Source organism: Myotis lucifugus, unplaced genomic scaffold (genome assembly GCF_000147115.1).
Source record: "Myotis lucifugus unplaced genomic scaffold, Myoluc2.0 scaffold_138, whole genome shotgun sequence".
Classification (NCBI taxonomy): domain Eukaryota; kingdom Metazoa; phylum Chordata; class Mammalia; order Chiroptera; family Vespertilionidae; genus Myotis; species Myotis lucifugus.
In genome coordinates this window covers 1,791,725-1,807,169 of record NW_005871186.1, presented here as the reverse complement: position 1 = coordinate 1,807,169, position 15,445 = coordinate 1,791,725, and the positions used below count along the sequence as shown (strand labels likewise).

The following is a 15,445-nucleotide window of genomic DNA, read 5'->3' as shown; positions in this document are numbered from 1 at the left end:
TGGGAAACTTCAGTCCTCTGGGGAGGCGCTAGTCCAGCCTTTGCCTGAGGGGATCGGCAAATGGCTGTGTGCAGGGTTTGGGCGGGGCGGGCTCAACAGGGCGGGGGGAGGGAGCAGCTATGGCTGCTCTTCAGTCCGTCTCCAGGGGCTCTGCCTCTCTGTCCCCGCAACCGCTGCAAACCTCGGAGGGACCGTAGCCAGACAGTCCCGCTTCTCCCGTTTGAGTCTGGGTCCCTAGAGACTCGCCCGGATCTGGAGCCCAGAGTCTGAGACTCACTCCCGACTGAAAACGACAACCGCGCCCTCAGCCACCAGCCCGCTTTGCGCGCGCACCGCCGCACCACCGTACCTTTAAATTTTCCACACTGCGCCTCCTCTAAGCCTCGTAATGCTGTTGTTTTTCCTTCTAGTTGAAGAGTCCCTCCTCAGCCAGCCTTCCTGTGGTTCTGGGTGATGTCCGTTCCGTCTTTTAGTTGTATTTTTGAAGTGGTTGTTCGAGGCAGCAAACTCCGGTGTTTACCTATGCCGCCATCTTGGTTTCTCCCTATTTGTACCTTATTGATCTACCTAAGTTTGCAGTTGTTTACAAGTCCATGACTTACTTTTTATTCCTCCAGGGCCAAGACCCACAGATGCCCATAGGAGGTTCCTCTGCAACCAGGGAGAAAGCCCCAGGCAGCCTAACACAGCTTTCCCCGTTTCTATCCTTTGGTCCTAATATTTTCAACCATCTACTTTATGCCTCATAACACCTAGCCTTCCTCTTAAAATTTTATTTCAGCTTGGCAGTGGTGGCTCAGTGATTGAGTGTTGATTATGAACCAGGAGCTCACAATTTGAGTCACAGTTCGATTCCCTGTCAGGACACATGCCCAGGTTGCAGGCTCCATCCCAGTAGGGGACATGCAAGAGGCAGCCGATCATTAACTCTCTCTCATCATTGATGTTTCTATCTTTCTCTCCCTCTCCTTTCATCTCTGAAATCAATGAAAGTGTATTTTTTTTTAAACTTTATTTCACAGCAATAAAATAGTCACTCACCTGATTCATGTGCAGTCCTCGTGGGCTAGGATGGGATGCGTCACAGGAGGACTCTAAGAGATGGGCATCAGAAAGCAGAGATTTTATGCATTTGCCTAAAGACCACAGAGTAAGCTAATGCACAAGGGATCTCAGACTTAATACACATGCGTCAAGTCATTATGGTTCTGTAATGACACCCCTACACCACCCAGTCCTCCAGGGCCCATCTGTACATAACAAGTGCACATGTATTGTTTTCAAGAAATTCAATGTTAGCATTGCTATGGGAAATATCTCTGATTTCTTTTTAACAGAAATTAATAAATATTAATTCCATTCTTAATCAATACTTATAACTTGAAAATCAATATACAAATTATATTTTATAATTTTACTTTTAACACTTGGAGTGGGGGAAACGAGTTAAGTCGGCTCGCGTGAATTGCGCGTACTCCGCGGGAGCCGTCTTTAACTCGGTTCATATAGATTTGCGGTGGAGTGCGGGAAACGTGTAAACTCGGGCCGATTGTAACTGCGTATTACCAAATATTTGTTTGTAATCCACCCTTTTGGTAGATGGAACAAAACCAAAAGACAGAGCCATCTTATATTTTGGCGGGAAATTCACCCCACACCGGAGTGTTAAACAGTTTCATACTTAAAGAAAAATTACATAGTACACAAGTGCCACACTAACATGTTACATTAGTATGATACATACTTTAAAATTAACTAATACTGATGGATTGCTATTAACTAACATCCATACTGTATTTAGGCTTCATAATTTTTACCCAATGTCCTTTTTCTCTTCCAGGATCAGATTCGGGATTATACTGAAGAGTAGTCATTGCTTTTTAGGCTGCTCCTGGCTTTGACAGTTTCCCAGACAAACAGTCTTTGGGGATTTACCTGGTGCTCTTTTCATAACAGTACTGAGGTTATATGATTTGGGGAGGAGGATTACAGAGGAAAATTGCCATTTTGATAACATGGTTTATCACTGTTGATGTTGACTATATTCACATGGCTGAGTGTCCTTCAGGCTTCTACACTATAAGTTACTCTTTTTTCTCTCTTTCCTGAATACACTCTTTAGAAAAAAAAGTCATTATGGGCATGCCACACTTAAGAGGTGGGGAATTATGCTCCACTTCCTTGAGGGTGGAATATCTGTACAAATTATATAAAATTAGGTAGTTTCTGGTCAAGATAGTGGTGTAGGTACATACGGTACTTGCCACCTCCCACAACCACATCATAATTACAACTACTTTGTAGAACAACAACCTGAAATCTAGCTGAACAGAAGTCCTATAACTAAGGATATCAAGAAGCAGCCACATCGATACTGGAAGTAGAGGCAAAGGGTGCAGAATGGGCTGGTACCCAGGTGTAACACTTAAAATTTGAGAAGGAAGCCCAAGCCTGTTTGGCTCATTGGATAGAGCGTCAGCCGGTGGTCTGAAGGGTCCAGGGTTCTATTCTGGTCAAGGGCACCTACCTTGGTTGCAGACTCAAATCCTGGCCTACTTTGGGGCATGTGCAGGAGGCAACCAATCAACGTGTCTCTCTTACATGAATAATGAAATGGCTATAAATATATCTATCTATCAACAATTACTCTAAATGCAAATGGATTAAGTGCTCAAATCAAAAGACCTATGGAGAGAGAAACCCAGAACTTCCAAAGGCCCAAGGCCCCACAGCAGCTTGCATTGCTTCACAGTTGGGCTCCTGCTGGGTAGCCTCAGGCAGAGGCTAAATTAGCACCTCCTTAGAGATCCAAGAGCCAGTGTACCCAGTGGTCAGAGTGGAACCATCCAGATCACAACTCCTCAGATCCATAAGGGACACACTCAGGGGGCAGACTCAGTGAGCACCAAAGCCCAACTGAAGCAAGTTTTGTCCCAGAAGGGTGTCTCCAGCACAGGAGTGCTCCCACCGCAGACACAGCTGATTCTCACAGCCAATTGGCCTGGAGGTCAATTCCTCCCAGTGATACCTACAACAATCAAGGCTTAACTACCACAAGACTGTGCACAAAGCCCACAAGGGGGTGCACCAAGAGTGTCCACCTCTGGTAATTGTGGAGGCTGAGCCACTGGGCCCTATAGGACACCTACCACACAAAGCCACTCTATCAACACAAGGAAGCATAAAAAATGCAGAGACAAAGAAACAGGTCACAAATGACATAAATGGAGGAAAGCAAACTACTGGATATAGAGTTCAAAACCACGGTTATAAGGTTTTTCAAGAATTTTCTAGAAACCGCCAATAAATTTAGTGAGACCCTCAAGAAATCTAGTGAGACCCTCGAGGTTGTGATAAAGAACCAACTAGAAATTAAGCACACACTGACTGAAATAAAGAATATTATACAGAGTTCCAACAGCAGACTAGAAGATCGCAAGAATCAAGGCAAAGATTTGAAATACGAAGAAGAAGAAAACGCCCAACCGAAAAAACAAAAAGAAAAAGAATCCAAAGAAATGAAGATAGTGTAAGGAGCCTCTGGGACAACTTCAAACATACCAACATCTGAATTATAGGGGTGCCAGAAGAAGAGAGAGAGCAAGATATTAAAAACCTATTTGAAGAAATAATGACAGAAAACTTCCCCTTCCTGGTGAAAGGAATAGACTTACAAGTCCAGGAAGCACAGAGAACCCCAAACAAAAGGAATCCAAAGAGGACCACACCAAGACACATCATAATTAAAATGCCAAGAGCAAAAGACAAAGAGAGAATCTTAAAAGCAGCAAGAAAAAAACAGTTAGTTACCTACAAGGGAGTACCCACATGACTGTCAGCTAATTTCTCAACAGAAACTATGCAGGCCAGAAGGGAGTGGCAAGAAATATTCAAAGTGATGAATGCCAAGAACCTACAACCAAGATTACTTTACCCAGCAAAGCTATCATTCAGAATTGAAGGTCAGATAAAGAGCTTCACAGATAAGGAAAAGCTAAAGGAGTTCATCACCACCAAACCAGTATTATATGAAATGCTGAAAGGTATCCTTTAATAAGAGGAAGAAGAATAAAAAGGAAGAGATAAAAATTATGAACAACAAATACATATCTATCAACAAGTGAATCTAAAAATCAAGTGAATAAATAATCTGATGAACAAAATAAACTGGTGAATATAATAGAATCAGGGGCATAGAAAGGGAGTGGACTGACAGTTCTCAGGGGAAAAGGGGTGTAGGGGGTGTGGGAAGAGATTGGACAAAAATCATACACCTATGGATGAGGACAGTGGGGGAGGAGGGGTAAGGGCAGAGGGTGGTGTGGGAACTGGGTGGAGGGGAGCTGTGGGGGGGGGGGAGGAACAACTGTAATAATCTGAACAATAAAGATTTAATTTTTAAAAAAAGACATATGGAAGCTAACAAAACAAGACACTTATAATATTCTGTCTAAAAAAGACTCGCGTGCTCACTTTGGCAGCACATATACTAAAATTGGAATGATACAGAGAAGATAGCATGTCTCCCGCGCAAGGATGACACGCAAATTCGTGAAGCATTCCATATATTTTTAAAAGAAAAAAAATTAAAAAGATTCACTTCAGATCAAAAGATACACAGATTGAAAGTAAAGATATAGGAAAAGATATTTCATGAAAATGAAAAGAGACAAACAAACACAAAAAGCTGGGATAGCAATACTTATACCACACAAAATATGCTTTAAAACAAAGGCTATAGAAAAGAGATAAAGAAGGACCCACCAATTCCACTTCAGGTTATTTTTCCAAAGAAATCCAAGACATACATTGAAAAGACATATATCACCCTACCTGGTTTGGCTCAGTGGATAGAGGGTCAGCCTGCAGACTGGAGGGTCCTGGTTCAATTCCAGTCAAGGACACATGCTCAGGTTGCAGGCTTGTCCCCCAGTAGAGGGTGTGCCGGAGGCAGCCGATCAATGATTCTCTCTCATCATTGATGTTTCTATCTCTCTCTCCCTCTTCCTTCCTCTCTGAGATCAATAAAAATATATTTTAAAAAAAGAAAAGAAATATACATTCATGTATTCATTCCATTGTTATTTACAATAGCCAAGATATGGAAGTAACCTACATGTCCATCAACAGATGAATGGCTAAAGAAGAATTGGTGCATATATACAATGGAATATGACTCAGCCATAAAAGGAATAAAATCTTGCCATTTGCTGCAACAGAAATGGACCTAAAGGGTATTGTGCTAAGTTAAATAAGTCAGACAGAAAAAGACAAATGCCATATGATTTCACTAATATATGGAATCAAAAAAATAAAATATATATAGATAGATAGATAGATATAATTTTAAATAAATGCCATATTTTTACATTAAAAGTTTTTAAATTTTATTGATTGTTTTTAGAGAGAGAAAGGGAGGAAGAGAAAACATCAATGTGATAGAGAAACATCAATCAGTTGCCTCCTGCAGGCACCCCAAATGGGGATCAACCCCCCAATTTGGGTATGTAACCTGACCTGGAATTGAACCTGTCATCTTTTGGTGCATGGGACATCACTCCAAAGAACTGGCTACACCAGCCAGGGTGAGATAAAATTTTTTAAAAATAAATAATTTGATGCATAATGGTCTCTGTTATAGCTATATAGCTTTAATGCTCTGAATAGTTCAAAAAAGAGACAACATATTACAGTAAACATGTTACCATAAATTCCTTGTGCAGATTAATGCTACAAAGTGATATGTGAAGTTATTTTTAATAAGTAAAATTATATTTCTAAAAGAAAAAATATTAAAATTTATTATTAAATAATATGAAAAATAAGGTACACATTTCATTTTAAATTTATCAAAATCACAATGAAAACCTTGCAGGAATAAGTGTTTTTGAAGTAATCTACATGTTTCTAACTTAGATAACAAGAGTCAGGCCATAATATGTATCTATACTAATAAAAGGGTAATATGCTAATTAGACCAGACGTCTTCCAGACATCCTTCCAGACAAAGCCACAGTGGCTGCTGCTACGAGGGCCGAGGCTCAGGCAGCCACAGCAGCTGGCAGTGGCAGCAGCAGTGGGGTGATTGGGGGGAGCGCCTTCCCCTGATCTGCCTGGTCGCCTCCCGCAGAGGGAGGCCAGACTGCAGCTTAGGCCCACTCCCTGCACTCCCATCCCCTGAGGGCTCCTGGACTGTGAGAGGAGGCAGGCTGGGCTGAGGGAACCCCTCAGTGCATGAATTTTTGTGCACCAAGCCTCTAGTCCAGTGATGGTGAACCTATGACATGCGTGTCAGAGGTGACACACGAACTCATTTTTTTGGTTGATTTTTCTTTGTTAAATGGCATTTAAATATATAAAATAAATATCAAAAATATAAATCTTTGTTTTACTCTGGTTGCAAATATCAAAAAATTTCTATATGTGACATGGCACCAGAGTTAAGTTAGGATTTTTCAAAATGCTGACACGCTGAGCTCAAAAGGTTCGCCATCACTGCTCTAGTCTACACTAATAAAAGAGAAACATGGTAATTAGCATACGACCGCTACCCTTCCCATTGGCTAATCAGCATATCCTTATGCAAATTGTCAGCCAAGATGGCGGCCGGAAGCCATGCACTGAAGCGAACAGGGAGGCTTGCTTGATCCAGTGACGGCGGACTCCAACGTTCCCCGTTCCCCGCCTGACTTGCCGGCCTCTCAGCTGCAACTCTAAGCAACTATGTTGCAAATATAGAAGCTAAACAAAACCCCAGAAACCAGCTTTCAATCAGCCGGGCTTCAGCCAGCCGGACCGCAACATTGTATCAAATACAGAAGGTAAAGGCCAGAAACCTGCTTTCAGCAGTGAGGCCTCACAGATAAAGCTGGCCCAGAATAGAAAAAAAAATAAGAAAAAAAGGAGCAGTTGGGAGCTTCAGTCACCCACCAGCCTGAAAACAGCCCTCAGCCCCTTAGCCAGACTGGCCAGGCACCCCAGTGGGGACCCCCACCCTGATCCAGGACACCCTTCAGGGCAAACCAGCCAGCCCCCAAAGGATAATACGCCTCCTGGCACCGGGATCAGCGGAGCAGCAAGGCTCCCGGCACCGGGATCAGCGTGACAGGGGGCAGCGCTCAAACCCCCTGATCCCCCTGCGGTTCTGTGTGTGACAGGGGGCGGGGCCACAACCTCCCTATCTGCCCTGCTCTGTTCATGACAGGGGGAAGGCGCCCCAACCCCCTGATCAGCCCTGCTTCTGTGCCTGATAGGGGGGAGCTCCCAACCCCTGATCACCCTGGCGGCTCTGTGTGTGGACAGGTGTGGCGCCCCCCCCCCCACGGGCCCAGCTCTTGTGTTGTGATGAGGTAGAGCCATAACCTCTCCATCGGCCCTGCCCTGAGTGTGACAGTGGCGGCGCCCCAACCCCCTGATCGGCCCTACTCTGTGAGTGACAGGGGGGAGCTCCTCAACCCCCTGATCGGCCCTGCTCTGTGCGTGACAGGGGGGAGCTCCCCAACCCCCTGATCGACCCTGCTCTGTGTGTGAAAGGGTACGGAGCCCCAACCCCCCTGATGGCCCTGTTCTGTGAGTGACAGGGGGCAGCGCCCCAACTTCTTGTTGGGCCTGTTTTGTGGGAGAGGGGGCAGGGGCACAACCCCCTTGAATGGCCTTGTTTGGGCTTGACCAGGGGTGGGAACTGAGGATTGGGGGGTGCCTCCTTCCACCCCGGGAAGGGGGCCTAAACCAGGAGGGTGTTTTTTTTCCCAGGGGGCCCCAAAATGGGAATCTGCGAGAAGGGACTGGGGGACCCCCCCCCCCAGTGCACAAACTTTTGTGCACCGGGCCTCTAGTCCCTGTTTAATAAAAGGGTTAATATGCAAATAGACTAACGGCAGAACAACTGAACAACCCAATTAAAACGTAATATGCTAAATGATATTCTAAGGCTGCTCAACTGCTCGCTATGACATGCACTGACCACCAGGGGGCAGAAAGTCAACTGGTCGACCAGTCGCTAAGATGTGCACTGACCACCTGGGGCAGATGCTCCCCCTGGTAGATTAGCTTGCTCCTGGGGTCCAGATGATTGGGACTGAGCAAGATGGGCCAGACATGCCCTGGAGCCCTCCCACGGCCCTTCCCCAGCTCAATTGTGCACCGGTGGGGCCCCTCAGCCTGTACTGTGCCTTCTTACAATCCGGGACCCTTCGAGGGATGTCGGAGAGCAGATTTCAGCCAAATCCTGCAGGCCACTCCCCTTGGGAGGGCTCCAGATGCAGGGCTCTTAGCTAGCGAGTGCTGCTGCAGCAGCACAAGCCTCTCCCAATCGGATTAAATGGGTACAGCAGGCACGGTGGGGCTGGGATTAGCGGGAGCGACAAATAGGAGCTGCAAGTGGCGTTGGACGGCAGGTCTCAGCCTGATCCCTTCAGGCCACACAAAGGGACCCCACCCATGCACAAATTTGTGCACTGGGCCTCTAGTAATGGAATAAACAGCTAAAGCAATTTATCTTTCTGAGTACTTATTACAGCAGAGCTGCTACATCAACTCTGGGCTTCCTCTCCTGGGATTCTTGGCTCAGAGAAAAATAAATGTCGACCTGTTTAAACCTAAAAAAATAAATAAATGAATAGATAGATAGATGCTAAATGATTATAGATGATAGATAGATAGATAGATAGATAGATAGATAGATAGATAATATATAAAATAATCTATGTTTCACAGTCAATTTATTTATGCTGATATAAATGGGAATAATATTTACTAATTCTCATTAAAACAGACACAGAAATATCTGATGTAATGACCCTAACATGTTATTCATTGGAAATAATATATGTGCACACCCAATCCAGGGATGGAGTTGTACTGGAGGGGTGGTATTAGCAGACATAAAGAGCCATAATGACTTGACCTATGTGTATGCAATGAAGGGGTTGTTGTTAAAAGCAAATCTGAGTTCCCTGAGGTACTGGCCTCCCCTGGAGTCTTCAGGCAAACACATAAAAATCTCTGCTCCCGGTGCCTGACAATCCACATTCACCACATCTTAGGCTATGAAGACTACATATAAAGCAGGTGAGCAAGTTATATAATGAGTGGGATAACCCTATAGGGGATAAAATGAAGAATAAACTACTTAAAGGACTATGGGACGTAGAGTAAATATTTGAGAATATTAAGACCTTTCCTGACATTAAGTCAGCAGAGTAATATCTAATGCTCTCCAATTTAAAGCACAAGGTGATTGAATATCTCCTCCTAGGAAAGCATCCAAACCCGTTAATTTGTAATCAGACAATATACTTTTGTTTGGATCTTTTCACCGTTGTGTTAAAATGCAATCAAACAACTACACGAGATTGCACACTGTTTTAAATGCATTAAATATTTATATAACAAAAGTCTATCTTTAAAATGCCACATGACTTCATTCCATTCTCAACCTGGCATCCTATAGCCAAGTAGATTGTATTAGCCATACCGTTGGGTTCCTATAATAGTATCTTTTTACCACTAACATGTTCACTTAGCATATTGTTTTGTGGGCTATATAAACATCTATTCCTCTCTAAGATTGTTACCTCACTGGGGAAAAAAATGACAATACCCTATTCATTTTGTTATCCTAGTTGTTCTTGGAACTAAATATGGAAAAGAATCAGATAGGTGCCATAAAGTTTGAGTACAATCTGAAATGTTGATTTCTCTACAGACAGAAAGTGAGGTCCCAAGTCATATACTCCAGGTATGACTACCTTAAACCACACTGATGTGAGCTACACAGTCTTCTACTTGCTGGGCATCCCTGGCCTTGAGGACCAGCACATGTGGATTTCCATCCCCTTCTTCATTTCCTATGTCATCGCCTTGCTGGGGAATAGCTTGCTCATTTTCCTTATCCTCACAAAGAGCAGCCTCCATGAACCCATGTACCTGTTCCTCTGCATGCTGGCCGGAGCAGACATTGTCCTCTCCTCGTGCACAGTACCTCAGGCCTTGGCCATCTTCTGGTTCCATGCTCAGGAGATCTCCCTGGATCGCTGCATCACTCAACTCTTCTTCATCCACTGCACTTTCATCTCTGAGTCAGGGATCCTGCTGGTGATGGCATTTGACCGCTACATTGCCATATGCTACCCACTGAGATACACCACCATTCTTACACACGTGCTTATTGGGAAAATTGGTCTAACTATCTTTCTGAGAAGTTATTGTACAATATTCCCCATGATATTTCTTGTGAAAAGACTGACTTTTTGCAGAACTAACATTCTTCAACACACTGCTTGTGAGCACATAGGGTTGGCCAAATATTCCTGTGATGACATACGAATAAACATTTGGTATGGACTTTTCGTCCTCATGTCAACAGTGATTTTAGATGTTATACTAATTTGTGTTTCATATATGCTTATTCTCCGTGCTGTCTTTCGCATCCCTTCCCGACAGGCTCGCCACAAAGCTCTCAACACTTGTGCTTCCCACGTCTGTGTCATTATCCTTTTTTATGGTCCTGGGATCTTCTCAACCCTCACTCACCGCTTTGGACGCCACATTTCACCCCACATTAATGTACTCCTTGCCAATGTCTGCATTCTGATACCTCCTATGCTAAATCCCATCATTTATGGGATCAAGACCAAACAGATCAGGGACCAAATTACTTATGTCTTGCTTTCCAAAACAATATGACTTTGGGAAAAGGAAACAAGCTACTGTTTTCTCAACATTTTTAGCTGTACATGAGGTGAGCTTTAGAAGCCCTAGTAGGTGGAGAACAGTTGCTCTTTAAAGTCTCTGATAAATAATAGAGATGAATTTCTTTGTGCCTCAGTGAGTTTTCTCACTCAGAATCTGAGAAATATACCAATTACCTTTTTAATTCATTTCTAGTCTATACTCTACAGAGGTCTTTGAAAAGAATTACATTATGGGTAATCGCTAGACTATTCTTTCCTGGTTTGATTTATGCACGATGTGGTAAAGAGATTGGGAGAGAAGTGAGGGAAGCCGGCAAAAACCTCTGCCATCCACATTCCCCTGTAGTTTGTCCTCTGCCCTCCTCCTCCCCCTTTCCCCTGTCTGCCTCTTATCTTTCTTTTCCTCCTCCCTCTGTTCCTCTCCTTCCTCTTCCTGGTCTACTTCTCATTCTTTCTCTCTCTCTCCATCACAGTAAAAGACCTTGAAAGAGTTGTCTATACATTCACGACTCAATATCCTTCTCTATTTTTCTTCCTCTCACCCCAGTCAGACAGTTTTCCTATGCCATGGCACTGCATGTCACAGTATCCTCCACAATGCTGAATCCAATGGTCAATACTGTCTACATCATATATGACACTTCAGCACCATCTGACACAGGGAAACATTCTCTCATTCTAGAAATTCACCACTCCTTCCAGCTTAGAGAGCGTATTACAAAAAAAAAAATGTGTAAAATCTCCATTTTTTAAGTCAAGATATTTATTGCTAATACTTTATGACAGGTTACTATTTATTTTCTGTAAAGTGTGTGTAGGTAAGTAAATTGTTTCAATTGAACTACAGTTCACAGACTCTTCTAGAATAAGCCCCTCCACTGAATCCATGCAAGGGTATGCCATTTGTAATTTAGACAGGCATACTCTTTTAAAAAACATTTCTCTTTCTTTGACTGGCTTATTTCACTTAGCATAATGTTCTCCAGGTCCATCCATGCTGTCACAAAAGGTGATTGTTTTCTTTTTTACAGCAGAGTAGTATTTTGTGTAAATGTACCATGGCTCTTTTATCCATTCATCTACAGATGGACACTTGGGTTGCTTCCACAGCTTGGCTATTGTAAAAAACACTGTAATGAACATAGGGGTACATATATTCTTTCACATTAGTGTTCCATTTTTCTTCAGATAAATTTCCAGAAGAGGAATCACTAGATCATAAGGTAGTTTTATTTTTATTTTTGTTTTAACTACCAAGCAAAATAGAGGCAAATAGAGAGAGAGGAAGCAGACCGCTCTGGGTGGAGGGCAGTTAGGGAAGGGGGACAGATTATTCATGTCTTGCTTTCCAAAAAAATATGATTAAGCAACAAAGAAAAAAAGAGAGAACTGATGTACATGGATAACAGTGTGGTGATTGTGGAGGTGGAGGGGGATTGGTGGAGGTCAAAGAGGTCATATGGGGGTAAACAGTGATGGAGAAAATATTAAATTAAAAATAAATAAAATCATTTTTTAAAAGCCTTTTTCACATGTAAATGTGATTATTTTAGTTCATTACCCAGTTGAAAGTAGGCTCAGCATTCTATTTATGTTACTTCCCTAGTGTCTATTATGTTGCTGAAAAACTAGGCACTAAATCAACATGCTTAAAATACACTTCCTTGTAAACTAGAAAACTACAAAATTATCACTTTAAAATAATTAGAGAAAATTAAACTTATAAATAAGTAACATTTATTACTTCCGTTAGTGTGACTTGCCTTTTTCCTTTGTTTTGTAATTACATTTTTACATATCTGAAACTATTTTTCACATAGCTTACATACATATTCTATGTGAATTCTATATATTTTTACATACATGAAACTACTTTTTTACATAGATTTATAATATAAATATTTTAACATAATTTTTCTAGCCTCACCTGAGGATATGTTTGTTGCATTTTAGAGAGAGGAAGCTAGAAAGAGAAACAGCCATGTGAGAAAGAAACATGGATCAGTTGCTCCCGTATGCGCCATGACCGGGGGGATTGAACTGGCAACCTAAGTATCTGCCCTGGCTGGGAATCAAACCCCAAACCTTTTTTAAAACATAATTTAACTGGCAATAAAATATACAAGTTTATAGAAGATCCATAATTTACCTAGCCATTTCATTATTATTAACATGCACTCTATTTCAACTTTTTCAGTTGTTCAAGAACATAGTGTTTATTAAAACATTTCCTTATTTTGCCTGTTTGCCATATTTACACCTCATGTGGCTACAAATCTAAGACTAAGATTGCAAGGTTATAGGATAAGCATATTTGGTTATGGGAGCGGGGCAGTGTCCTCCACATTTATTTTTAATTTTCAAAATGGATACAGCAATAATGGTTACAGCACAACATTCACTAAAACATTTCCTCATTTTTCCAGTTTATTAATCTTAGTTATATATGAGTCCTTAGAAATTATGTAATCAAACTATTAATCTTTTTTGTTTCCTTTGTGTTCTTCACAAGTGCTTCAAAATCAAACATGAATTACATTATTTTAAATTTTTGTTTGTATTGAATTTATCATTTGAATAAGTTCAAAAATATCTATTGATATAAAAAGACAAAATAACAAAGAGGCATTGTAATTACCACTAATCTTACCCAGTTAGCTAAATAGTTCATAATTCTAAAATGTTTTGTCATGTAAGCAAATTTTCACTTATTATAAATTGGGAAACTATTTTATATCCACCTTTTTAATGTAATGTTGTATAACAAGTATTTTCCTTTGGCATCCAGAACATTACATAAATATTAAGTTGAATAAGTGCATTATTGTTGAATATTTATATCCAAGAAATTGGTAGTATAAATAAATTTGTTATGAACATGAGCATTAAGACACAGTTGCTATATTTCCTCTAGTGTACTATAGGAGAGATGCTGAAATTTTTTACTGCATTATGTAGGAGTGACTGTTCCTACCCAGGCTGAATATGTGTTTTTTTGTTTGCAAAAAGTTTTTTAATGCACCTTTTAGAAATTCTAGGAAATATGTGTTTTCCAAAAAATTGAATGGAATCCAATAGCAATATGCAAAGTTAAGGTACCATTTTTCATCATTACATTTTTTATGGCTTAAACATACAACTTAATACAATGAAATTAATTATTTTTAGTTCATGTGTCTGAGTTTCAATAAACATACAATTACCACAATAAAATATAGAATTGTTCCATCAACCTCCCAAAAAACACCCATGTGTACCTTTTTAATAAACTCCCACCAGCCCTGGTAGCCTTTTTTCTGTTTTCTGTGCTTACACTTTTGCCTTTTCTAAAATGTCTTACAAATGGAGTCATACAACAAGTTAGATATTCTCTGGTGAGGATGCAGAGAAAAAGGAACCCTCTTGCACTGCTGGTGGGAATGCAGACTGGTACAGCCACTGTGGAAAACAGTATGGAGTTTCCTCAAAAAACTAAAAATGGAACTCCCACCCTGCCTGGTTTGGCTCAGTGGATAGAGCATCGGCCGGCGGACTGAAAGGTCCCAGGTTCAATTCCGGTCAAGGGCATGTACCTTGGTTGCGGGCACATCCCCAGTAGGAGATGTGCAGGATGCAGCTGATCGATGTTTCTCTCTCATTGAATGCTTCTAACTCTCTATCCCTCTCCCTTCCTCTCTGTAAAAAATCAATAAAATATATTTTTTTTTAAATGGAACTCCCATTTGACCCAGTAATTCCACTTTTAGAAATATATCCCAAGAAATCAGAAACACCAATCAGAAAGGATTTATGCGCCCCTATGTTCATAGCAGCACAATTTACCATAGCTAAGATTTGGAAACAACCTAAGTGCCCGTCAGCAGATGAGTGGATTAAAAAACAGTGGTACATTACACAATGGAATTCTACACTGCTATCAAAAAAGAAGAAACTCTTAACATTCGCCATAGCATAGATGGACCTAGAGAGCATTATGCTAAGGGAAATAAGCCAGTTGGAGAAAGATAAATATCACATGATCTCACTCATTTGTGGAATATAATGAACAACATAAACTGATGAACAACAGAGACATAGAAGCATCAAACAGACTGTCCAACCTCAGAGGGAAGGGGGGCGCGGGTAAAGAGATCAACCAAAGGACTGTATGCATGCAGATGAGCATAACCAATGGACACAGACAGTAGTGGGATGAGGGCATGTGCTGGAGGGTGGGAGTGATTGGGGAGAGTTCAATGGGGGGGGAGGAGAATTATGTAATACTTTAAGCAATAAAGAATTTAAATTTTAAAAATTCATATATTTTATTGGAAGTGAAAATTAAATTTATACTTCATGTGGCTAAAAACCTAAGACTAATATGATTGCCAGGTCATAGGATAAGCATATTTGGTTATGGGGGCAGGGCAGTGTCCTCCAAATTTATTTTTAATTTTTAAAATGGTTATAGCAAAAATAGGGCTTTAGTATACTCATATAAATGCTGGATCAACTTATCAGTTGCTACATTTAAAAAGCCAGCTAAGCCCAGCTGACATGGTTCAGTGGTTGAGCATCAACCCATGGATCAGGAGATCACGGTTTGATTCCCGATCAGGACACATGTCCAGGTTGTAGGCTCAAACCCCAGTAGGGTGCGTGCAGGAGGCAGCTGATCAGTGATTCTCATCATTGATGTCTCTCTCTTTCTCTCTCTATCTCTCTCTCTCCCTTCCTCTCTGAAATCAATAAGAAAATATATTTTTTAAAGC

General features: G+C 41.4%; 1 protein-coding gene and 1 non-coding gene across 2 annotated transcripts; both read left to right on the top strand.

Moving 5' to 3' along the window:
• The first annotated feature begins 4,465 nt into the window (after positions 1-4,465).
• LOC111827160 lies at positions 4,466-4,571 on the top strand. The gene has a single exon (XR_002830671.1). It is a non-coding gene; the product is annotated as a U6 spliceosomal RNA (small nuclear RNA).
• A 5,170-nt stretch (positions 4,572-9,741) lies between these two features.
• On the top strand, positions 9,742-10,686 carry LOC102422896 (olfactory receptor 52B4-like). Its single transcript, XM_006094589.1, has one exon. The coding sequence runs from the start codon at positions 9,742-9,744 to the stop codon at positions 10,684-10,686; it is 945 nt and encodes a 314-aa protein (XP_006094651.1).
• Positions 10,687-15,445: the final 4,759 nt, after the last annotated feature.

What these genes read in the sequence shown, in the direction of transcription:
- LOC102422896 (XM_006094589.1), top strand. Translation starts at nt 9,742, where the DNA reads ATGACTACCTTAAACCACACTGATGTGAGCTACACAGTCTTCTACTTG.